At 38.5% G+C, this 26489-nt stretch overlaps 1 protein-coding gene across 1 annotated transcript in view; it reads right to left on the reverse strand.

The window, feature by feature from the left end:
* RORB (RAR related orphan receptor B) overlaps positions 1–26489 on the reverse strand; it is a 189562-nt gene that overhangs the window by 49621 nt on the left and 113452 nt on the right. Inside the window, exon 2 of the mRNA XM_032636244.1 lies at positions 713–798. Within this exon, the coding sequence (XP_032492135.1) occupies positions 713–798 (86 nt within the window). The remainder of the gene's footprint in view (positions 1–712; positions 799–26489) is intronic.

The following is a 26489-nucleotide window of genomic DNA, read 5'->3' on the forward strand; positions in this document are numbered from 1 at the left end:
AAATCAACTTGCTCATAGGAATTAGTTTGTCTTTGGAAGAATTGCTTGGATTTGTTGTGGAGGAGAACACTAGACTGAGAATGAAAAACAAAGAAAGAAACATGCTTTTGGCCATGTTCTCTCACTAACTAGATTAGTGACATTGGCCATATGACATAATCTTCTTTAGACCTCAGATCTCATTGATGAAGTTGGGGCAGATGATTTTTAACTGATCAGAGATTATCTGCTCCACTTTTAACATTCCATGCTTCCAGTTTTCTTTTATTTTTCTGGAACATGAGAATAAAGGATGATCACATGCATATTGCAACTGCTATCTCGACGGCTTTCTCAAGCAGATAAATAAACACATGGCCATTAGCTTATAATATTTTAACCGTTCATATTGATATAAACGTGATATGGACACAAAACTGTTAAAACAGCAAATCAGTATTTATATTTCTGTAAATGTGAATAATTGAAGCTTTTAAATGTTAATCCATTTTTAAGCACCTGCTAATGAGTTAGACAATGACAAAAATGTAAAAGGCCAAAGAACAGAAAATCAACCCACCCACCCACCAAGCAAGAATTCCTGAGTGTCAGCAGCAGGCACAAGAATCCTTTAGCAGGCCTTTCAAAAGGTGTCACCTCTTGCACTGTGAAGTACACAGATGCCTGAGGCAAACGCGGATGCTGTTGGCAGTACTGAGTTAAAGTCCCATACCTTGCAGCCTTCACACGTGATGACTCCGTAGTGGATCCCAGAGGATTTATCGCCACAAATTTTGCATGGTATCACTTCAATTTGTGCTGAAAGGGGAAAACAGACATTTTTGAGCTTACGGAGTTTTCTTTTCGCCCTCCGATCTCCCTTCCCACCTCTCCCCGCCATGGCTCAGTGTTTGAAGACACTAGGATGGGGGTGGGGCTGTGAGATCACCCAGTTCTATTTGAACAGTCCCCCAGCTGCTTCTTCTAAGTAAAGGGCATCCATTTACCATTGTTTGTTTTGTTTTCCTCAAACTAAAAAATATAACCAGGGACGAGAAGCTTTCTAAACTTTTGCTTTCACTGTTTTCTCCTTTTTTTGAACTTGACCTTCATGTAGTGTGACTTAAAAATCCCTTGAACCTGTGGCTTTGGTTTTCTTATTTTGCACTTCAAACATTAAGTCACTGAGAATGATCACATTGCCTTATTTCAATATTATTTTACATAAGTAAATAAGGGAAACTGGAAGGGGCGGAGGTGACTTTATACATTAAGTGGTTGGATGATTACTTGTGAAAATGCCAATGATGAATCAGTTCAATATTTATTAAGCATCTATATATCCACTAAAATAATAAAGGTTGTTGACACAAGATAAGATATACTAATGACACTAATAATTTAATCAATAAAACAAAATGAATACATGGCGATATCAGGGGAAAAAATAATAAAGCATATGGGTACTATTACTTCAATAGGAACTGAAATAATTTCATTGGAGATGAAGACATTCTGATTTTGAAGATTGTGTAGGAAGTACAAGGCAAAAGGCATTTCTGCAAGCAGAATGGAATGAAGGAGGCCGCGAATGATTGTGGCTTGTGATCACTGAGACAAGCAACTTGGTTCTAATGGAAACTTGGGCCATATGGTTGGATAGAGGGAATGATGTCAGATTATCAAGCTCTTGGGAGTTAGGCAGAGGAATTTTCACCTGACATCACTGGCCATAAGGAATCAAAGAAGTGAATGAAGAAATGATGAAAGTGATGGTTTGGGTACTTTAGAAAGGTGAGTTTGGCAGGTTAACCAGACACAAATGGAAGACTAACTAAAAGACTGTTCCTAACCTGGGTGTTAGGAGCTGAAGGCATGAATTACATCGGTGGCAGGATAAATGGACAGGAAGAAGCAAACAGAAAGACAGCTCAATGGAAGAAGTGAGAAGGTAAAAGAAAGAAAGGATACAGAGGTGGAAATTGATGAAGAATCAAAGGTGACTTCTAGCTTCCTAGCCTTGGGTGTAAGATTAAATAGTAGGTTTGACATACATGGTTGGTTGGTAAGCTAATTCCTTTGTGGAATATGGTGAGGCACGGGATTTCCATTTTGCATGTGTGCAATTTGGTGTCATGTCTTGTAGACACCCGTGTATAGAATCTGTTGGAATAATGATTTTAAGCCATAAGCTTTGAGGTTATGGATGAATCCATGATATAAACTTTATTTAGAATGTAGTAATTCCTACGTCACTGATAGTATTCTCAGTGTTGTTAAAATTATACACAGTAGGAAGATCTGCTATTCCTTCTCCCAATTTAAAATAATTATGCAAAATATGCTTCAAAATGCTTTATACATCAATCTGCCACTTGGATGCTTTTCTACAGTTTCTCACCCTTGAATATACAAAACAAATAAATGCAAGACATAACCCTCTTTTTATTGTTTTCATTAAAAAAATAATACTTAGCTTTAGGGGAGCACATTAAATTTTGTTTAAATTAAATATTTCGCAGTAAGTTCAAATCATCTTTATAAGCAAAAAATTCAGTTATGTCCCTATTTTTCATATGAGAAAACTGAGGATACAGGTGGTTAATGACGCCTTTGAGGTGACTCGGGAAATGATGACGGGAAATTAGCTGATTTTCCTGAGATTTCATTCAGTAACCGTTTCTCTGCTTCTCACAAAGATAAAATACAAATACAATTTTGAATTCCTATATTATTCCAATAGCACCAGTTAAAGAGATAATGATAAAAATATCAGGAGAAGAGACAAATTCAACTAAAATACTTATTAGACTAAGTGTTTCTATTTGCTTCTGATTTTATATATGAACTAGGATTTGTCTTCAGAATTGTGGGATATGAAAAAAATGTGAGATTTGATGTCACTCTATTCTGTTCTGTCCCCCTGGATTCTAGTACCTAATCTGTTAATGACTGGGCCCATGACCAAGAAAATACATCTCTGATCTTGTTTTCTGGTTTGTAAACCTTAGCTGACAAACTTCATAGAGGTGTGAGGATTAAATGAGATATTTTATGTGGAAGTACCCTGCAAAGAGTAAAGAGCTACAAAATGTCAATCTTCATCATCACCATCAAAAACATCATTACTTCTGATGTTTCTGGACAAAAAATATGACGAGACAAGCCACATTATTATTCCTTTATTAAAAAAATCTAATCATTAAAAAACCCAAACAAATGACACTATAAGCTTTTTGTACCAGGTTTTGTCTTTTTTTTTTTTTCCAGTGTAACCTTTCCAACTGTGGATTTTTTACAATGATTGCAAAATTGACTAAAAATCCCAGGTATCCATTGTACAGTTGTTAGGTTTATATGATATTAAGTCAGAGGTGCTCTTTGCATAAATTACTCCCCAGGGAGTAACTTACACATGGGGAGAATCTGCTTCAATAAGTTCTTAATTATAAAATGATCTAAGTCTAAAGGAAATGAAAATAGAGGTAATTTGCCCCCTGGGGTGTGAGAAGATGTTCTGGAAAGCTACAAAGGTTATCTTACACAACTTCGGAAATACAAATGGGATAAGAAATGATTCGATAGAGCATCTGCATATTTATACATATTTATAATTCTAGCTCAACATGTAATCCTGAAGAACCATAAACATTTTAACGGTATCTTTAAAGAGAAAGAAGTCACTTAAAAGTGTGTATGTGTAAGCCTGTTGTGTGGGAAGGGGTTATCAGTTTGGAAAATCTATGACCATTTTTACCTACTATGGCAGAATAGATCATCTGAGGTTTATTATAGGTGAATATAAATTTAAATAATTTAAAGTACGAATCCTTTTCCTTTTCTCTCATTTGAAATAAACTGCTTCTGAGCTACAGATTCACAGTTCACACTATGTATTTTATAAAGCACATCTTCAAGGCAGGGTATTTCAGACACTAATTACGACAACACATCACATTATTGCTCCAATGTTTGCCATTTCTAAATGTCTTGCCATTATACCAGTCATTGTTTCCTGTGCGACTGTCTTTCGGTGACTGCAGATCTAGAGACAAGCTATTTATTGTGGTTCAAACTGAACATCTAGGGAGGATTTGGTGGCTTGGACCTCACCAGCTGTGACAATGAAGGTGATAGAGGCTGAGGAGGGAGTTCAACTTCCATACTTTTGCTGGACTCATAGATTAATTCAACAATAGCCTCTGTGAGACGAATTTAAATGGGCTGCAGTGCCCTGAGAGATGGCTTGAGATGTGCTCACTTATCAGGTTTTCAATTTCTTGTATCGTCCTTTCTCTTACATTTTTCTATTGGTAAGCCTCTGTGGAGACTGTAGTTAATTTTTATTTACCAATTAAATCTTTTTGTTTATAAAAGCAATCATATATTGTTTATTTGGAAATGATATTCTTATAGCATCAAAGAGTGTCAGGGAAGATTTAAAATAATTTGATGTTTTACTTCATATTAGAATAATTCATGAAGCACAACTAAATATCCCCTGATTTGGCAGGCAGGTCCTATTCAACGATTGCAGAGTAGTAATCCAAATTTGTCTCCCTCTTTGAAGATGGCAGTTCTGACCCTGGAGTACTCCTGAAGGCCCTTCCTTGCTGAGGGGCCCTTAACACAGCATCACACAAAGCCACCATGCTTTTCATTCTCCCTGCTTCTCAAAATATACATATCTTTAGTTCTACTCCTTCAGAAGCCCCAGCTGTGACACCAGGTATCAAGGTTAAATAAACTAATCCGGGCTAATGTGTTAACTAGAAAATGAATCACTTTGATTCATCAAAATACCTTAACTGTTAAAAGCATCCGTAAGGAATGGTAGTAATAATGGACCTTTTACGTACTTTCTGGTTGGTGGAAACATTTTTTACTGTGTGAGCTCCTATGGCTCTCTTTTCTTAGCATTCCAACTCTTATACCTCAACCCGGCCATTTTTATATCCTGGCCATTTTAAATCCATTGAGGACAGAGTCCAGGCCATACTTGTTTTAAAATATTTTCTATGGAGCCTGAAAGAGAATTCTTATAACTCCTTAAAGCAATAGTCCTAATTTTTTTTCTTTCAGTAAAACCAAAAGATTTGACACTCCCTTTTATGAAAGAGGCTTTAAGTAATACTGATTTTCCGTATTTGGGGTGAGGAGAAGAAATCAAAATCTCAAGACTAGAGTGGATATGTATTTTGAAAAAGGCCCCCTGGTGATCCTGATATGATAAAAGGCTCCCATTGAGAATTAAATGAATCAAATTATTAACAAGGAATTCTCTGTAGCACATAAGCCACCTGCAAAGGAAATAAGATCCTGGGATAAGGCCAGAATCTGAAAATACTAAGGAGTGACCAGTAGTTCTCTCTATATTTCCTGGCTTTTGTTTGGGGGCTATACTTGCAGCATCTTTTATTTTCTTAAGGGAAATATGAAGCATCTACCCATAACCAGGATAACTCCCATTCCTGGACACTGGGTTTGCCTGCCAGTTCCTCCTTCCCAGAATTTTAGTTATGCTAAAAGTGGGCAGTGCGGGAAGAACTCTTAATGTCTGAGTGAAGCACAATTTGCATATGTAAAAGTTTCCAATACAGATGACTATTTTGGTTAAAAATCTTTTTGCAGATGGTCTCAGTAGCCCAAGTTGTATCTCCTACTTAGATTGTATCTCATATATCATTTGTGGCAAATCTGAATTAAAATCCCTGTTTGTACTCTTTTCCTCTCTCATTGGCAGATTAAGTATCTACCTCTATTAGGTACAAAACTTTATGATATCACATAGCAACAGCCCCAAAAGATGAAGCAGGTATTCCTGAAATCTGGTTCCACTGTAACTTTGATTTATCAGAAAATAGCTCCAAGATTGGGGTGGGATGAAAGTGTGGAAAAATGAGACCCTCAGGAAAAAAGTAAAAGTCTTTGAGCCTTTGCCCTTGTACCATGTTATGTGGTTAATTTGAAAAGATTCCAGATATTGGATCAGGTTTGTGTTCTCGTTTATCTCATCAGGGCACAGAGTATCTTAATCCCAGCATCCTGCTTAAATACCAAATATAGTGCATGAAATTCAGTGTACTCTAATTCCTACTGGAATGCCCTCACATCTATCAGTATTTGGGGTCACTCTTTCTTCTCAAGCTCTTCTCTGTAGTATTCAGGGTGGTGGTCTGTGTGAACTTTCTGTTCTATTCAGTTGATAGACAGCTTCTGAATGATCTAAAGATACCACTTATTTTTATATCACTATAATTCCCTACACTGTATATTGTTGGAAACTACAGTAAGAAAAAAAAAATTACTATCATAAGATAATGGCAAAAAATGATTTTTTCCAAAGGCATAATTTGTAGGATCATGAAGGGAGCTGATTTATCTTTTGCATATTAGCATTTACCCCTAAAGAGCTGCTCGCTTACTCTGACTCCCCAGAAGAGTGAAACAACAGAGAATGAGACCAACAAAGACCAACAGAGAACAATGACAGAAATTAGTATTATCATTAATAGCATTACTGATAATAAGTTAAATATCTCCCTTGGAAGCAAAGCAAATCACTTTTGTAAGTCGTGGTGGTTTTAAACTCATAATTTTTGAATTAATTCCCATTAAGTACATCTTGTCCTGTCAAAGTGTTAATTATAATGAGATAATGTGTGTGTAGGACCTGACATCGTTCAGGTTGAAAGCAGTTAATGTCTCCCATGAGCACTCACAGTGTGGTCTGTAGACCAGTTGCATCGGCAGGACCTGTGAGCATGTTAGAAATGCAGACTATCAAGACTTGCCCAAGCCAACTGCATCAGAATTTGCTTTGTAACAAGCTCCCAGGGCAGTATTCAAATTTGATAAGAAATGTTCTATGATGTCCAGGTAATTACAGTTTTAGCTACTATGAGAATTGATGGAATTTTAAATTTCGCTGGCATTACGGGAAATAAACTTTACAGGATTCTGGAAAAGCAGATTCTGCTATTGTCTTTTAGGCATTTCTCTTTTGTTCAAAAGGCAGTAAGACAATTGAAGGGTTAGTTATAAAAAAACTCTGGTCATTAATTGCCAAGGCAGAAGAAAGAGAAGCCAGGGTATTCCCAGAAACATCTTGCGTTACTGTAATGAACATCCAGTGTACCGGTTTCCTTTGCAGATTTAATGGCTGTCAGCTGTGCCTACATCTTCTTCATGTTACAATACTGCACGGCAGTGTGTCCCCCCTCTTCTGTGGACTCCCTCTTGGGGTTCTGGATGCTAGCTCACTCTCTGGATCCTCAGTGTGAAAAAGCCTCTCTTGAGAAGATTAAAAAACAGTTTTTCTGTTTTAGAAATGGAATTGCACCAAGTTTTCTTCTTTTGTTAAATCGAAGAAGGTCAAACAGTGTTTGAAACAGAAATGAACTCATTTCAGCTAGCCATGGTAATTCTGGAAATGAAACATTTGGAATGCTGCCCCATCTCACGGAAGCCGATTAGTTAACATAGAGTTCAACAGTCATGATGGATACTCATCACATTCCTCTCCTCTATCATAGTGCTGTCTTGAGATCTGCTACTCAAAGTGTGGTCCCTGACCAGCAGCACTGACATGGCTTGGGTGCTTGATAGAAATGTGGGCACTTAGGTCCTACCCGAGACCAACATAGTCAGGACCTGCACTGTAAGAGAACCTCTGTGATGCAGAGTAAAATTTGAGAAGTTCTGGAAGAGAGAAAGGGAAGACCTTCTCCAATTTAACTCTCAGGGTATCTGCCCTCAAGCTCCAACTCTCTGTGAAGACAACTTTGTATAAGAAAAAAAGACATGCATCCTCTTTGATAGCTAATTCTTCCAGTTATAAAAAGAAGAAAACAGCAGTTGTGCTGCAGTGAAAAAACTTGTCTCTCTTTAGTTCCTTAATTTGTTTCTGAACCCCTTTCTCTAGTCTCCATTTAGCTGAAAACTTCAATAGGAAATTCAAGTTTATGCAGCACCACCCTCACCGAAGGAGGGCAGGGATGGAGAAACTCCACACACCAGGTCACACAGATGATTCAGAGTGACCAGGCAGAGTTAATTCTCTGGAGAAAAAATCAAAAGAGCAAAAAAGCCTCTTTTAAGAAGATGAAAAAATACAGCTTTTCTGTTAAAAATCTAATTGCATTAAGAGAATGAAGAGACAAGTCACAGACTGAGAGAAAATATTGTAAAACACGTATCTGATAAAGGACTTCTATGCAAAATATTCAAAGAGCTCTTAGACTTCAAAAACTGGGCGAAAGATCAAAACTGACACCTCACCAGAGAAGATATACGGACAGAAAATAAGTATATGAAAAGATGCTCAATGTCATATTATATTAGGGAATTACAAATTAAAACAACACACTTGTTAGAATGACTGAAATCTAAAAAAAACTGACAATACCAAATGCTGGCGAGGATGCAGAACAAAGGGAATTCGTTGCTGGTGGGAATGCAAAATAGTACAGCCCCTTTGGAAGACAGTTTAGCAGTTTCTTACACAGCCACATGGTGTTACCATATGACTCGGCAATTGTGCTGCTACGTATTTACCAAGTGAGCTGAAAACTTATGTCTACACAAAAACCTGCAAATGGATGTTTATGGCAAGTTTATTCATAATCACCCCAAACTGGAAACAAACAAGACATCCTTCAATAAGTGAGTGGCTAAACCCACTATGGCACATCCAGACAATGGGATATTATTCAGTGCTGAAAAGAAATGGGCTATCAAGCCATGACAAGATATGGAGGAACCTTATATATATGTTGCTAAGTGAAAGAAGACAGTCTGAACAGTCTACACACAGTATGATTCCAACTATAGCACAGTCTGGAAACGGCAAAACTCTGGAGTCAGTAAAAAAAAAAACAAACAAAAAAACAGTGGTTGGCCCAGGTTTGGGGGATAAATAGGTGAAACACAGAGAATTGTTAGGGTAGTGAAACTGTGCTGTATGATACTGTAATGATGGATACATGTCTATGCATTTGTCGAAACTCAGAAATCCACAGAGCAGTACCACACAAAGAGTGAACCTTAATGTAAACTATGGACTATAGTAAATAATAATGTGTCAGTATTGGTTCACTAATATATCACACTAATGCAAGCTATTAATAATAGAGGAAATTGTATGTGAGAGGGTGGGTGGATATATGGAACTCTGCTCAATTACTCTGTAAATCTAACACTGTACTAAAAATTCTATTAACTATTAGAAATAATTGAATTACTCAAAGTGCTTCTTTTGATGGAGGTAGTGAAAATCCTCTGAGACAGCCCCAGCAAAGGCAATGGAGCAAGCATTTGTTTCTTTTAGGCCACAGATATATGCAAAACCAAGTTTCTGTCTCCAAAGTGAATACAATGATTGTACAACCCCACACAGGTATACATAACGTCGACACAGGGCAGACTGAGATGAATGCTAAACTAAACCTGGAAGAAGTACATTGATTTCAACTAGGGAAAGCTGGCAAGATTTGATGGATGAGGTGGCTTTTGAGCTGGGTCTTAGAAAGTAAACAGGGTAGTTAATGGGGTTAAATGAAAAATAAATAGTAGCAGAATTCTTTGAGTTATCAAACAATCATGCTTTTATCTGTAGTCACATATGTCATATTGAACCATATGAATCTGCCACTCTTTTGTGCAAGGAGATAGTCAACATTGGTGATGTCATGTGGTTCAACCCAGTTTCACTGTTCACTGTGCTCTAAGAAGAGGTTCCTATATTACATTCTTTTCAAGAATACTTGAAAAGGCCAATTAACAGGGACATGGTTGAGAAATATAAAAATAAAGCCACTAAATTATATATTTGAAGGTAAACAATTCAAAGGTTGAAACAGGAAAACTAATTAACACTCCCCCGTCCCCCATACACACCAAGAAAACCCTAAGCAACTGAAGTGTGGGGTGGAAAGGACACAGTACTATTTCTCACTCTTTCCATTGACAGATGTGGTAGAGACCATTCCTGAAGTTCTCAGAAGTTTTTCAGAGAACTTGAAAATAAGAAAAAAAAAAAAAAAGTCTCTTCCTGCTTAGTGGTAAAGAAAGACCAAATCTCTTGAAGTGTGTTAAAAAAGAGACAAACCAAGACTACAGGGGCAAAGGTGAGGACATAGTCTAAAATACAGTAATCAGAATCCAATTTCAATGCCTTCGTTCTTGAAAAGAGAAACCTTGTGAAATAAACGTGGCATCTCATCTTTGCATGAGATACTTGGTGGATTCTTGTCCCACATGAGGACAACGTCCATATAAGATCAGAATGTTGGCACCATATTAACATTTTTCTTCCTAATGTAATAAGAGATTGATTTAACTGGCTCATAATGTCCTACAGTCTGCTTGGATGAACTGAACAGTATTATAATTTATCCCTCTTACATATTTACAAACACTTCTGTTTTTTTTTTTTAAAAAAAACATGCCCTTAGCCATGGATGCAGCAAATAACTACACAAACAAACTTTAGAACATAGGTGAGATATTTACACCAGTTTTGTGTGTGTCAGAGAGAGAGAGAGAGAGAGAATGAAATGGAAAAAGAACAGTCACTACCATTAGCCCCAAAGACTTTCTTTGCCATCAGAGGGTTGACGTAGGGAAAAATTCATTTGAATGGGCACTCCAACATGACATGAGGGATCTTTCACTTATGGGAGAACACCTGGATACCAGTGATCATTCTATAAGAATTCAGATTTTAGGAACTCATTTTTTGGATTAACTGCAAGAGATTTGATTTTGTTTTTAACATAGACAATGCTACCATAGAAAAATATATTGTAAGTTTCTGCACTGAGAATTACATTTCTATATCATTTATGTTCTAGCAAACTTGCAACTCAGTCTCCATTGTTTCTGAATTGAACTTTGAAAAGAAATTATAGAATTGAAAAAACAATCGTAATTCTTATTTCATCTCTAGAGACAAGAACAAGTTCAGAGGTTGGAGAAAGACACCTTTGGGTTTAGTTCATACTTATATAGACAGCCTTTTTCAAAAAAGGAGACACTTAGAATTTAAACGAATGTATTCTCACCTGTATGCAGCACCAGAAATTATTTTAGGGGTAAAATGATAACTTGGGATGTCACTCCAGTAAGCCCCTTCTTATAATTTCACCCTATTCCAAACATCACACAGACCCTATATCAAGGTAGGCAAAGGCTTAGCCACTCAACAAATATAGAATTATGAGTGCCTAGCTCCCTTGAAGACTAAAGTGCCTTTCTGCTGATACTGCACACTTTCCCTAAAGAGATTACCAGCATAATCCTAAATATTATAGGACCCAAGCTATCTTATTTTTGAGCTCATCAGATCCATCATGCTGCAAGTAATCCCTAACAGCTTTATTCAGTGTTTACGTAAGCTGGTGAGGGAGTTCTGTGAACAACGATGACCAAGTACTAAGAACAGATACCCTGATTTTCAAATTTCATTTTCACAAGTTTCATCTGAACTGTTTTTCTACAAGCAGCAAATTCATAATCATTGCTTGATAGTTTATAACAACATTTGCATGGAGATGTTTATGGCTGCTCCATTCGTTAGCTGTGTTTCTTATACATTAATTTCTACCAAAGGCATTTTGATGCTACCAGGTGGTCTAAATTGGTAGGAAAAAGTGGAGCTTTTCTGAGTATTTTCTTTAGAGGCTTGAATTACTTCAAAGCAGCAGAAATATTTATTTTGGGGGAACTAATAGAGGAAAAAGACTGGTGAAAACCAGTTGCTAAGCACAACACTAAAATTTCTACCGTAGTAACTTGAAAAAAAGCTGCAGCTTTAATCTGGAATATTCCTTTTAATTCCACTAAAATTTAAGAGGAAAGTAAAATATCTGGTTGTCTTTAAAATGTAAAGGCACATTTGTTCATACAGTTCATTTAAAAAATGAGGTGTGTGTGTGTGTGTATGCACACACACACGTATAAGCTCCTAAAATTAAAGTGTTCTATGTAACTTTACAATAGAAGACAAATTCATGTTTGTTTGTTTTTTTTAACACCAAATCAAGGGAGAAAGGAACATGTAAGTTTACCTGTCAGCCTGTGCTAATTGTAATTGAGACCCAAAGAGGATTAAGTACATAGACATTAATACGTCCAGTGTTATTAATTTCTAAACAACAATATCCTGAGTAAATCTGTCAAAAGGAAGGATAAATCGTTGTTTAAAGATTCCATTGATGTCAGAACTGCAATCTGTTGGTAATGGCTTATTTCATGAATAAAGTCTTTAAATATATATATTCTGGAATCAGTGAATAATTGCCTTGAAACAATAGCTATTCTTTTCTAAAAATACAGGCACTAGGAAGCTCTAGCATTGTGGAAAAATGTACTTCTGAGTTAATATAATATTTTAGGAGTTTTAATTTGCTTAGTAACTTTTTTTGAACAATTTTTAGGCTTATATGATTTGAAACGAACAATTATATCAATTTACATGTTAATATTTCCAACTGTTGTTCTAGTACTAACAAAAAAAATGGCAACAAATCATGCACCATCTTGACCTGAAATATTTTTAAAGTGAATGCTCAAAAATCTCTCTATGCTATGAGATAATGTGTGTTTAGGGAACTATGTACTACTTTACTTACAAAAAATTTAGACGAAAAACTCAAACATAATCCACCTGTTAATAATCATTCAACCAAATAGAATTTTTTTTGAAAAACAGATTTCTTACACGAGAAAGTACCTGCCATAATATATTGATAAACCAATTTAAAAAAAAATTTAAAAAAATTAGAAAAGTAAAGTGATCTTAACAATAGTAATGACAATGGCTAAAATCAAAGCGACAAAATTGTGACATGGATGTTCACACTGTTAACCTCATGTTAGTGTAATGGGCAGATGACCACATGAATTCAGTCTCAAAACTTATGTGTTTGGTAATTTGCTCTAGGATATAGTAATATTTATATGTAAATATGTTCTCCAGTGTAAAATAAAGCCTGAGTGACTTATTTATTACATAAATGCTCAAGTCAGAAAATATTTTATTGTTCCCCCACTTAGCCATCACTTTATTTTGCCGAGAGCTTATAAACGCTTACTGTCTTGCCTGAAGGAGAGTTCGTACAGCTAAGTGTCAGAAGAAAGAAGAAAATGCAAAACTCACCAGTGGCCTCAGCTTTGGTTTTGAGCTCATCCTCACACATTTTCACGTAGCAATTAAAAGTCTAATCGAAAAATATTGCACTTTTCATTAGAGGTCTAACGCGACTGTCCCTATGTTACCCTACAATGAGAATCCCAACAGACTGCATTAATGAGATTAAATGAAAGAGGCGTTAAAGCCATCACCTGTTCCGTTTCATTAAGTGAGGGTGAAGGACTGCCCAGGCGAGGAAGGCAGGAGGGAGAACACTGGTTTTTCTTTTCTTTCTTTTTTTTTTTTTTTTTGCGGTACGCGGGCCTCTCACTGTTGTGGCCTCTCGCGTTGCGGAGCACAGGCTCCAGACGCGCAGGCTCAGCGGCCATGGCTCACGGGTCCAGCCGCTCCGTGGCATGTGGGATCTTCCCGGACCGGGGCACGAACCCGTGGCCCCTGCATCGGCAGGCGGACTCTCAACCACTGCGCCAGCAGGGAAGCCCTGGTTTTTCTTTTTGATACAAAGGAATGCAGCACTTGCTAGATCACAATCAGCAGTTTTAAAACGTCATTTTCTCCCACCAGAAGTGTATAGATACCTACAATTTCTGCACTTCACTTCTCCTTTGTTTTCATCCCTTTGGAAACAGATCCAATAGGCGTATGCCACGTAACTGAAGTTATTTCTGATTATCAAAGTATAACATAAATTTCCATCATATTAACTTGCTCCAATTGTTTTGGACCCTCCAGTTGTTTGGGAGGAAGGATGGCATAAAGGTATTCCATATTTCTGTTTTCCCAGATATCGCACTGTGGTTGTCTATGCCCATGAGTATTTTACAGGCAGAGAAAATATGCACCCCTTACAGCAGAGGTGGCAACAAAGCCTGGGAACCAGTTTGGGGACTTCATTCTCCCAGCATGCCTCAGTACTCCCACTTGTAAAATAAGAACGATAAAGACACAGACAGAATTTCTTTATATTTTTTTAACTTTTCTTTTTGGCTGCGCATGGGCTTTCTCTAGTTGTGGCGAGCGGGCTCTAGGTGCACAGGCTTCAGTAGCTGCAGCATGCAGGCTCAGTAGTTGCGGCACACAGGACCTACAGTGCGTGGGCTTCCATAGTTGTGGTGCATGGGCTCAGTAGTTGTGGCTTGCGGGCTCTAGAGCACAGGCTCAGTAGTTGTAGCGCACGGGCTTAGTTGCTCCGCGGCATGTGGGATCTTCCCGGGCCAGGGATCGAACCCGTGTCCCCTGCATTGGCAGGAGGATTCTTAATGACTGCGCCACCAGGGAAGTCCCCAGACAGAATTTCTGATCTTCAAGCCTTGTCACAAGGAAGGATAAATATATGAGTTTGTAAAAATTGCTTTGACTTCCACAGAAAAGTGCATGATCTTTACTTGAGAGCAATATGCTCACATGAGTGTCAGCTTTATGTACCTTCCACTTAGAGTTAGTAAATTGTTTCAGTGATGAATCTCAAACCTTTCTCTTCACCCCTCACCTCCCCCTACCACTTTCGACAGCTCTCATTTTTTTTCCCTAATCACTTGTCACAAATGGTTTCTTGATCTCCTTCCCTTCTGTTCCTCTTTTCATTTAAGTATCTTGGCTTTTTCCTGGCCCACACTGTACGGGAAGAAAGGCAAGGGGTGGAGAGGTGCTTAGAGGAGGCTGGGTAAACCCCTTAAATATTATTGTCAGTATAGTAGAGCTGAGCCCAGTGGTTCTCAGCTCTGGATGCCCACTGGAATGATCTGGAGAATTAAAAAATATCGAGGCCTAGAGATTTCTCTCTTACTTCCCATTGATTTGTTTAGAGCAGGGCCAAGGCATGTGGAGTTTTTAAACGTTGCCAACATGATTCCAATGGGCAGCTGGGACTGAAGACCCCTGAAATGTTTCTCAGAATCACCATAGCCATAGATTCCTGACCCCCACCAACTACTGAGTCAGAATCTTCTGAGGAGAGCTTGAAGTGAGAAGCTAGAGTAATAAGCACTCAGGTATTTGCTATAATTAGATAAATTTGGGAAAAACTCAAGGACAGAAGCTTGGAGTTTGAATTAGATTTGAATTAGAACACCTGGTTTGGGAATCTTGGGTAAGTTACTAAACTTTTTCTGTGCCTCAGGTTACATATCTCTAACATAAGATCATAACGTCTGCCCACTTGAGTTGTATGAGGAGGAAATGTGAAAGCCCTTAGCACCGTGTCTGGTACATATTGGAAATTCAGCAAATATACTTGAAAATGAATCTTCTTGTCTTTGCTTATCTCCGAGACATGCATTTTGGCTGTTGACTCTGGTTATTATTTGTTCATTTAGCCAATACATATTAATTAATAATTAATATTATTTGTACTAGACACTGGGAAACAAATAAGATGGAATTCGCACTCCAGTGTGTATTTAAAACCTATGAATTTAGGGTCTTCCCTGGCGGTCCAGTGGTTAAGACTCCGCGCTCCCAGTGGAGCAGGCACGGGTTTGATCCCTGGTGGGAAACTAAGATCCCACATGCCACACGGTGTGGCCAAAAAAAAAAAAAAGAGAAAGGAAAGAACAACAACAAAAAACAACCTTGGATTTAATCCTATTTAAATTCTTCCATTATAATTGTCATTTTCTATATAATGGCAGGAATAATACTTTTAGAAGACCTGTTGGTAATGAGGATAGGTAAGAAAGCTATTTAAAACCATTTTTTTTAAAGTCAGAAAGTAAACAGACTTGGGGGATACCAAATGTTTCATGTGTTACCATTTGAATGGGGAGGCTGAATTGTTCTCTGTGAACTACTTAAAGGTTAGTAAACGCTACCTTGCGTGGAACGAAATTTATAGGCACAATTCGTATGATGCTGGAAGCCAAATCCTGGGTTAGAAACTTATACCTCCTCATGCCTCCTGAGCCTTGAAAAAAAATCCAGCTCCTGCTCTGGCAAGCCAGGAAATTGGTACCGAAGAACGCTGAAACAGACTCAATGGAACCTTGATGCACAGAGCATGCCTGTGCCCCACAAACAAAGGGCAGGATTGGAGATAGAAGCATGTGCATGAGGGGGGAATCCAGCCTGAATACGGGGTGTATGGTCAGGAAGGAAAGGAAGAAATGGTTGGAATTTACCTAGAGTTATAGTGTTATCACAACGCTCTCCTTATCAAAAACTTTCCAGCCCTCCAGGGTCCACAAGACAAACCCATTCTCCTCTTTGGTCTGGCTTTTTGCAGCCTGGGTCAGCCCTGTCTTCAGGTACTTACCCTATGATCCAGGGCCAAATCCATCCATCTACCTTGAAAGTCGGCCCCAAATTCCTCGCTTCTCTGCCTTTCCCATGATGCTCCTCTCTCCTCCTCGACCCTGCTGAGGGCCTCTCTCTACTGTGCTCCAACTACCCACATCTGACCTATTCTTGAAGACTCAGCTCAATGCCCATCACCTCTGCAAAGCATCCCCTGCCCACTCCAATCATGGTGATTACCCTAGGCTCCTATGTCTCTGCCGCTCATTTGGTCCCGGTGTTCTTCATTAATCCTGTTTATATGCTCACCTTTCACCTTGACTGTAAGCTCCTTAGGGATAAAACCCTCTCTTTGTGTTTCTCTCAACGTCTCGTAGAGATTCAATAAAATGTATGGAGTCGGTTGGTGGGTGAGTGTATTGCTGCTGACTGACTGTGGCACTGGGGGACCAGATATAATTCTCACCGCCTACTCCCACCATTGCCTTTAACTCATGTTTCACTTTGATGGCTCATCTTTGGGGCATGTTGACTTATTTGCTTGCTGCTACTTAGCAGAGATGAGAGCAGGTTAAGAAAAAAATCTCTTACCTCTTTTTGCCCTTTATTTAATCAGAATTGGTTCTTAGTGTAGGAACAAGGAGGTTGGACCAAAAAACTTCTCTTGATTTCCTGTTCTCCTCTAATCTGCTACCTTTCCCTTCATCCCCTATGTCAGGCATTTAATTACCACTTTGGAGTTTTCTCCCATTGGTTTAGGTCCCTTCTTTGTCCTGTTTGGATTTCTTTTTCTCTGGTTAGGGGTATTATCACTGGAGGCAAGAGGGTGTTGATCTCTCCCCCTGGATGGCTCTCCCTTCACCCCACTCCACTGTAGGCAGCAACTATTTATACGCTTGTCATACCAATGTGGTACTTAGACTGTCCCTGGTATGAAAAGACATTAAGCTAGTGGGACAGAAAAGTACTTTAAAAAAAAAAATCCCCTAAGATTCAGGGGGAAAATGAGAGATGAAGCTTCTTAAACAAAAGATGTGCCATAAAAGAGAGCGAGCTTGATTTTATAAAAAACTGTCCCTCTTTAGCACTGGGGTTCTCAAATTATAGTTCCCCAGAACATCAAGATTAGCAGCATCACCTGGGAACTTGTTAGAAATGCAAATTCTCAGACCCCACCCAAGACGTATTGACTCAGAACCTCTGATGTGGGTGTGTGGGAGGGGGTCCAGCCATCTGTGTCCTCACGGCCCTACAGGTGGCTCTGATCACACTCGTGTTTCAGAGCCACGGGTTTACAGCGTGGGTTTTCCAATCAGGAGGAGCCAGAGTCAACTGGCAGCTCTGTCACATACTGGTGGTGTGCTCTGGACAAGTTAGTTAATACTCTGACGCCTCAGTTTCATCATTTGTAAAAATGGCCGTAAGAACATCTACCTGATAAAAGTACTGAAGAATTTAAAGTACGATCATTCCTGTAAAGTATTCAGCTCTGTCCTGGGCACAAAATAAGCACTCAGTGACTGTGGGCCATTACTGTATTACTTTAGTGGAGACTAGAAAGTGTTCCATACTTTAAATATCTCTGCTATTTTTCTTTATACGTTTCTCAAAACAACTTGGCTGCATGTTAAAAATCATTTGAGGAACTTTAAAAAAAATCTGATTCTCAGGAGATTTACTGCAGACCAATTTAGTAGGAAGTTTTGGATGTGAGACGAGACATTTTTCTTTTATAGAAGATGCCAAGATAATTTTGATGTAATTTAGATAACATAATGCTGTTATATATTAAAATCAACATTGCCATGAAAAAGTGGTGTAAGATTAAATACAGGTAAGAATTAATCATCAGTAATGTCAGATGTCATATTCATTATTTCCATGATTCTGCCCCAATTCAATGGCAGAAAAGTACAAAGAAATGCTGAAGGTAGGTCCTACAGCAGGGTTCCCAGCCTTGCCATTATTGACATTTGGGGCTGGATAATTTCTCTTTCTGGGAGCTGTTCTGTGCACTGTAAACATCCTTGGCCTCTATCCACTAGAAGCCAGTATCACCCTATAGCTGTGACAACCAAAAAGGTTTCCAAATATTGCCAACTATCTCCTGGGGACAAAATAGCCCCCAGTTGACAACTGTAGTTGTTTTAGAGTTTCAGTGTCCGGATACAAATCTAGGCTTTACCATTTAACAGCTATCTGATTAGAGCAAGGTATTTAACCCCTCTGAGTCTCGGTTTACACTCCTGCGAAATGGAGGTAATAATAGTATCCACCTCGTGAGTTCTGTTATGCTGTTTGAAAAATAAAAGAGAAAATGCATAGAAAGCACCGAGAACAGTATCTGAAGCATGGTAAGTGCTATGGACTGAATGTTCGTGTCTTCCCAAATTCATATGTCGAGACCCTATCTCTCAATATGATGGTATTAAGAGGTGGGGCCTTTGGGGGTGATTAAGTTATGAGGATGGAGCCCTCATCAATGGGATTAGTGCCATTATAAAAAATTCCCAGAGAGTTCTTTCACTCTCTTTTCACCATGTGAGGATACTATGGGAAGTTGGCAGTCTGGAACATGGAAGAGGGAACCCAATCTGATCTTAGACTTCAGCTTCTAGAACTTCTAGAGAAACAAATTTCTGTTGTTTATCATCCACCTGGTCAATCAGTCTATGGTACTTTGTTACAGCAGCCTGAACAGAGTAAAACAATACATATTCAGTAAGTATCAGCTATCATGTATATATATATATAGTCTTATCTTGATTCCAAACCACTCGGAAAACTCTTCTGCTAAAGTCTTTGCATAGACTTTGTGTATCCATTCATCAGTTTATCCTCTGAGTAATGAATCAGAATGACTAAATACTCATATACATCTTAGGGTCTACAGTGGGTGTAGAGGCAGAGGAGCAGGGTGTGTCGGGATCATCAGAACAGGGTTCTATTTCCACCCTTTTCTAGTGATGCACTTTTAGGGAGTGGCTTAATCTCTCAGCGCCACTGTTTCCTCATTTATAAAGCAGGGAAAATAATTACTATTTCATGTATTTGTTGTAAAAATTATATTAGATAACATATGGGAGAGCATATAAGCCAGCATCTTGGTATACAGAAGGCACTTAATAAACATTTAATTCCTTTAAAATCACAGCTGGTGAGAGCATAGTAGGAAGCAAGGTGGAATCCCTATCTTCATGGCTGTGGACTTTGAATGGCATCATTTTATCGAAATTCATGAGCAGTGAAAAGGGTTTCTCCAGTCATGTTAACATTTTGTTCTGTAAAAATTGCATTTGCTTCAGGTTTCTGAGGGGTACTTAGTAAAATTAAATATATATTTTAATCTTTAATTTTGTTTTTTTTTTTGGCCTTGCTGTGGCATGTAGGACCTTGGTCCCCCAAACAGGGATCGAACCCGCACCCCCTGCAGTTGAAGCATGGAGTCTTAACCACTGGACTGCCAGGAAAGTCCCTAAATAAATATTTTCATTTAGTCAAAACTATACATTCTTCAGAAGGCTGAACGAATTAATCTACTGATGGTTTTGTAAATGCATCATTTATGCTATTGCTCAACAGCAAAATTGTAAACATCCTTGGCCTCTACCCATTAGATGCCACCATCACCCCCTAATCGTGACAACCAAAAAGGTTTCCAGATATTGTCAAATATTCCCTGGGGGGTACTTATCTTGTATAATCCAGTTAAGAAACTTTAGCCATTTAATATTGGTGCAGTATAGAGTAGTAATTAGTGCCTTAATCAGTAGCTAAATTATTCTGCTAACTGAGCTTGCAAACATTTTAACTTTGGTTCAAACCCATATTATAAAAACCATTTACATTTCCAAGCATTTTCTCCTCAGTGCTCTTACTTATTTTCCATTCAAGGGAAGGTTATATAGACAATATAACCTTGAGACTAGCAATACTCTTATTGGATGACATTAGTAATAGAACCCCAAATTCAAATGGCAGAAATCCTGAGCCCTGGTTGCTCATTTACTAATACATTCCTAAGCTTCCTTCCAACACATCAGGTTTTAAACGTTAAGAAAATTAAAACCAAAACTTCCCAGTATCAAGTAAAATTAGATTCCTTTCATTACATGGTTATTATATTGATAAAATATGTAAGGTAGACTTTGGGGAACAAGTAATTATATTCATTAAAAATGCGGAATAGTTTTCAAAAGACTTTATATTTTTAAATTAGTTTTAAGTTTACAACAAAATTGAGAGGAAGCTAGAAATTTTCCATATACAGCCTGCTCACACGTATGTGTAGCCTCTCCCATTATCAACACCACTCACCAGAATGGTACATTTTTTTTTTTTTTTTTGACAAGGATGAACCTATATTGACACGCCACAATCACCCAAAGTCCATAGTTTACGTTAGGGTTCACTCTTGGTGTCGTAGGTTCTATAGGTTTGCACAAATGCGTAATGACAGGTACTTATCATTATAATCTCATACAGAATATTTTCACTGCCCTAAAATCCTCTGTGCTCTGTGTATTCATCTCCCACACTTCCACTTCTCTCAGCAACCACTAATCTTTTTATTGTCTCCATTATCTTGCCTTTAATATTTTTTACATTAAGCAAACAATATCTAATTCAATAGAAATCAAAGCTATTTAAGAGTTGAGATCTGAACATTAGGAAAGGCTGAAATCCAATTCCTTCTTGAATCTTGATGTTCGTTTATTCAGCAAATATGTTTGCTGAGTGCACAAACTATTCTAGTAACTTAGTTAAATACCTTCCTTTATGGAACTTCCAGTATGAAAGCTCACTACACAGGAAGAGTAAGACATTTCCCTCGTTCTCATTTAGCATCTGTTTGGTTACATTCAATGATGGGAGGTTCAGCACTTTGCAAGACAGCCAATTTCACTATTGCATTCTCCTCCTGATCAATCGATTATGATTTCCTCCATATCTGTGGTATGCCCACAAGCCTTGCTGAAATAAAAATAGGATGTCTGTGTTGTTCCATTGGAGTTATCAGTATATTATACACTATCAAAAAGTGCTATGAGGTTAGTTTGTCACTGTTTATTATCTGATGTGCACAAGATGACTGCCAGTGACACAACCTTACCTCCCTGGTCCCATGACTCTAGTCTATAATTTGTTCTAAGGTCTTGCTGTTAGAAATATGCATATATATATTTATATACATACGTATATTTATCTAGTATATTTATCTAGTATAAATACTTGTCTATATATAATTTATATTTCTCTGCCTGCTTTTCAATGTGGGGTATTTTACTTATTTCTAATCTTCTGGAAGCTTTCCAGTTCACCAGGAATCATCAAAGAAGAAACACATCTGTTATCTGCAATATATCATTCATCTGGAGACCTCCGCAATTACTTAAAGTGGCAAGCTTCACCTTGTACCCCCTATTCAGTGGTGAACTTCAATTCTGCCTTAATGACTCTTGTTCTACCTTATGGTATGAAAGTATTTCTCCTGAGTGGTGGAAGCACCAGTCTTAAAAATATGCAAAGAAATCGATACCATAAGAATGCTTCCCAAGGTATCTTAACTTGGAAGTTTACTTCCGATAAGCTCCCTCATAAGCCTATATATGATGAAGACTACTGTTATCTGGTGCCATGGGAGACAGCAGTAATTTTGCATGGTGCTGAATATGCAACACCACATGGTGAACTTTGATTGTTTTAATCCAGGGCACAAGGCTATAGGATGCTGCACCTGAGACCCACATCGCTCTATACTCCCGCGTGAGCTTCACCCATGCTAGCTCAGAGTCTTCTAGCAAAACCATTCCCACCACTCAAAAGTCTTGTCTTCCTCCATTGTGGTCATCAAGTAAAAAGAATAATTTCTTCCTTTTATAACCATCAGTGATTTTTAACCCTAGATCTCTAGGTTCTGTCATTCATTGCTATGGCTTAGATTCTATTCTGTACACAGGCACCAACAACATATACCAATTTACATAAGAACCAGGCAATTCTGTCAGAAAGAATTCACATATAGTCATTAATGCTAACCCAACTCAGTTTTGCTCCAAAGTCAGCAACAGAGTTGAGTTTCTCATCTTGTATCTTCTAAGGCACATCTTTACCAAGAGACAACTTAACTACCAGAGACAGTCAATTAACTTAAAAATGTGGAAAGTCCAAAAATGGTAGCATTATCTCTGTGTGCAGTCCAAGTTTGCATTAGTAGAAAGAAATTTGTCCCTGACGTATCTTACAAGGTAGAACCGTGCGTGGTTCTTTTCCCTCACTCCCCCTGGGACATCTTACGGCACCGTACAGCCAACCAAAATCATGAATATTTTACTGCACAGAGTGAGAAACAAATGAAGAATGTAAAACCACATATACAGATCACGCAGCCAAACTAAGTGTGGATTTAGCATCCTTGAAGAACAAAAATCTTTCATTTCTAACTCAAAATTGAAAACAGGCGTTTACTCTGATCAGAAGTTAAAAGCAGAAAATCCAGAGAAGCAACCAAAGTAAACGCAACAAGCCATTCATTGTTTTCATTTTTGGGATCCTTCAGGGTCCATAGAATTAAACAGTAATAACAGCTAGCACGGATTGAGAACTTCATGTGTGCCAGGCACCACGTTAAGAGCTTTCAATACATCATTTATTGATCACAACAACTCTGGGAGGTAGGTGTTAATATTCTCGAGTTAACTGGTTAAGAAACGGAGGCACAACTGGGAGGAGGAATGGAACCTCGCAGTGGTGGTCTCAGTAAGAGCAGCATCGGCATCATCTCTGACTTCGCTGTCCTTGTTAGATATTCAAATTCTCTGGCCCACCTCAGATCTACTGAGGTGTGGTCCAGAGACTCTGAGAGTGAACATTATACCAATCTGTGTTTTAAGAAGCCCTCCAGGGCTTCCCTGGTGGCGCAGTGGTTGAGTCCGCCTGCCGATGCAGGGGACACGGGTTCGTGCCCCGGTCCGGGAGGATCCCACATGCCGCGGAGCGGCTGGGCCCGTGAGCCATGGCCGCTGAGCCTGTGCGTCTGGAGAGGCCCGCGTACCGCAAAAAAAAAAAAAAAAAAAAAAAGCCCTCCAGTTGATTCTAATGACTGCTAAAGCCTGAGAATAAAGGCTTAGATCACCTAGTTTAATAATGGTGGATCCACATCTGTTTTGGCATTTAAGCCCATCCTCTAAATGACATACACATTATGTAGGCTTGTCCACAATGGTGAGTGATATTTAGGAGCACTTCAAGAAAGCCGTACTTTTTACTGTTATATTAAGTTTTGTTTGTTTTGTCTATTTGAAGAAGTCCTGAAGGCCTAGGTTTCCAGACCTGGTAGTTTCAGCACATGATCACTGCAAATCAATGACGAACTGCATGTTACACAAGCCTTTCCCTCTCATTTCTAAGGAGCTGACTGACACTGGGTTATCTCCTTGCTAGGGGCATTCCGGTGATCGCCATGGTGGACATACCGCCTATACCGTGGAAAATAGAGCATGTCACTGTTGCTGGGATTAAATTTCCTGAGAATGTTTTTTAGGGGTGAGACTTGGTCCACAGGAGGTCACTGACCAGTAGTACCATAAGATTTTGGTTCTAAGGCCTATCTACAATCCTCTTAATCCTCATGACATTTGATTACCTGTGATAAATCTGTGTGTCTGAATGAGAAAAGAACTGTCACTGATTTTCTCTTTCTGCCTTTTCATCATGACATTAGGCTGGGTTGGCATTTCATCATTACTATTTTTACTCAGTATCATTAGTACTTTTGCTGTGCTTCATGCTGACTGTTACTTCAGGAGTGAATGAAAGATTTAAACTCCAGTCTCCCTGAAGAAAGAAAAAAGGAACAAAGAGAAATGCATGTTTATGATGATCTCTCCCTTTGCTTCCTAGGATTAAAGGGTTACTGTATAAAACTTGGAGGTTTACCCTATTTTGTCAGAACAAAGGGTAAGATACTGAATGTGGATACAATTTAGCGAATGTAGTAGCATCTGCCCTTCCATCTTATTTATATTTTGTTTTTTTATCCTTAATACTTATCAGGTGTTCAAATTGCTGTCTTAAGCACTATTAAGTGGTAAATTAAAGTTATTTTCAAACTGCTTGAAAAGCATTATCAAAATATTGCTGCTATGGAGGTCAACAAAACCCGGGGAATTTTCAGTAATAAATGTCATATCAAAGACTTAAAAGACTTCTTTTGTTACCCTATTTGAGCAATTTTTTTTTCTTGGGCTGAGATAAAATTGCCAAGTAGAAATGATTGCTACTTCGTACCACCACACTTACTAATAGATAATAACTGGATGATCTGAAGGAATCAACATTGAATTATTGTCGTATGGTTGAAAATTAAGAACTGTATCCCATGGGCTGAAGAAGTTTTCAGATGAGTATGGTATGAATGCTGCGGGAATATTTCAATAAATAAAGGACAATAATATATATCTTTGACTCTGTGACAGAAATGCTTAGAGACTGAATAACCCAATTTGTCTATGCCCTTGCAGCTAATGGGTCCAAGAATAGTTAATGCTTGGAATCTAAAAATTATCTTTTGTTTGCTAAAGGCAGTTGATGGGTGATGTGTTGGAGTAGCAGCCGCCTTGGGTAGGTTTCAGAAAAGTGCTTATTCTGATTTTCTGAAGAGAGATTAAATGACTTTGCTGAGAAGTTTATATTGCTTAGGGTATGAAAAAGACAGAATGATTAGGATACATTAAAACAGGAAAGGATTCAAATAATATTTACTCACAAAATGAATCAATGTGAAAATGAAAACACAGCTAATCATCTGCATTGGATGTGTCCTGCCTTACTGGAGATTCTAGATCATAAGTTCAGAAAATAACAATAGGGCATTTTTTAAGAAAGGATCTTATGTAAATTATAGGAATATGAGAAAAACAAAATAACATTTTGTTCTTAAGCTCCCATTCCACGTATAGGAAAATAATACCAGCATGCTCTGCAGTTCATATGCAAACGAATAAACTCTTTGCAGTGGAATGAATGTTTGTGTCTCCCTAAAATTCATATGTTGAAATCCTAACCCCTGATGTGATAGTATTAGGAGGTGGGGTCTTCAGGAGGTAATTAGGTCTTGAGAGTGGAGCCCTCCTGAGTGAGATTAGTGCCCTTATAAGAAGAGACCAGAGGGCTAGCTAGCTCTTTTTTTCTACCCCGTGAAGATACAGTGAGAAGCTGGCAGTCCGCAGCCCAGAAGAGCGCCCTCACCCAATAATGCTGGTGCCTTGATCTCAAAGTCCCAGCCTCGAGAACTGTGAGAAATAAATTTCTGTTGTTTTTAAACCACTCAGGGTATGGTATTTTGTTATAGTAGCCCAAATGGACTAGGACACTCCTCTCTCCCCTTCCATTTAGCATAATGGTTGAAACAGCAGTACTCAACGTTTTTTTATTGTAGCACGCTTCAGCAAGGCAAAGACCTCGCAGTGCTCTCACCTGACCTGTTCCCACTTTCTAGTGGATTTCCAATTATCTGTGTGATTACATATTGTGATGGTTGATTTCATGTGTCAACTTCCCTGGGCTAAAAGATGCCCAGACAGCTGGTAAAACATTGTGTCTGAGTGTGTTTTTGAGGGTGTTTCTGGAAGATTAGCATTTGATTTAGTAGACTAAGTAAATAGGATATGCTATCACCAATGTGAGCAGGAATCATCCAATCTGTTGGGGGCCTGAATAGAACAAAAGGCAAGTAAGGGCGAATTACCCTCTCTCTTCTTGAGCTGGGACATTCATCTTCTCCCGCCTCTCACAGCAGAGCTCTTGGTTTTTAGGCTTTGGATTCCAGGACTTACACCACTGGCCCTCCAGTTCTCAGGCCTTCGGCCTCAGAGTGGGAGTTATGCCATTGGCTGCCCCGGTTCTCCGCCTTTGGCCTTGGACTGAATTATACCACAGGCTTGCCTGATCTCCAGCTTACAGATGGCACGCTGTGGGACTTCTCAGACTCCATGACAGTGTGAGCCAATTCCTATAATAAATCTCCTCTTTATATATCCAATTGGTCCTGTGTCTTTGGAGAACCCTGACTAATATACATAAAGTAGCAAATTTACCATCTGATCTTAGTCTGAAATCTTATGAA

The sequence above is a fragment of the Phocoena sinus genome, chromosome 6 (genome assembly GCF_008692025.1).
Source record: "Phocoena sinus isolate mPhoSin1 chromosome 6, mPhoSin1.pri, whole genome shotgun sequence".
NCBI classification, from domain to species: domain Eukaryota; kingdom Metazoa; phylum Chordata; class Mammalia; order Artiodactyla; family Phocoenidae; genus Phocoena; species Phocoena sinus.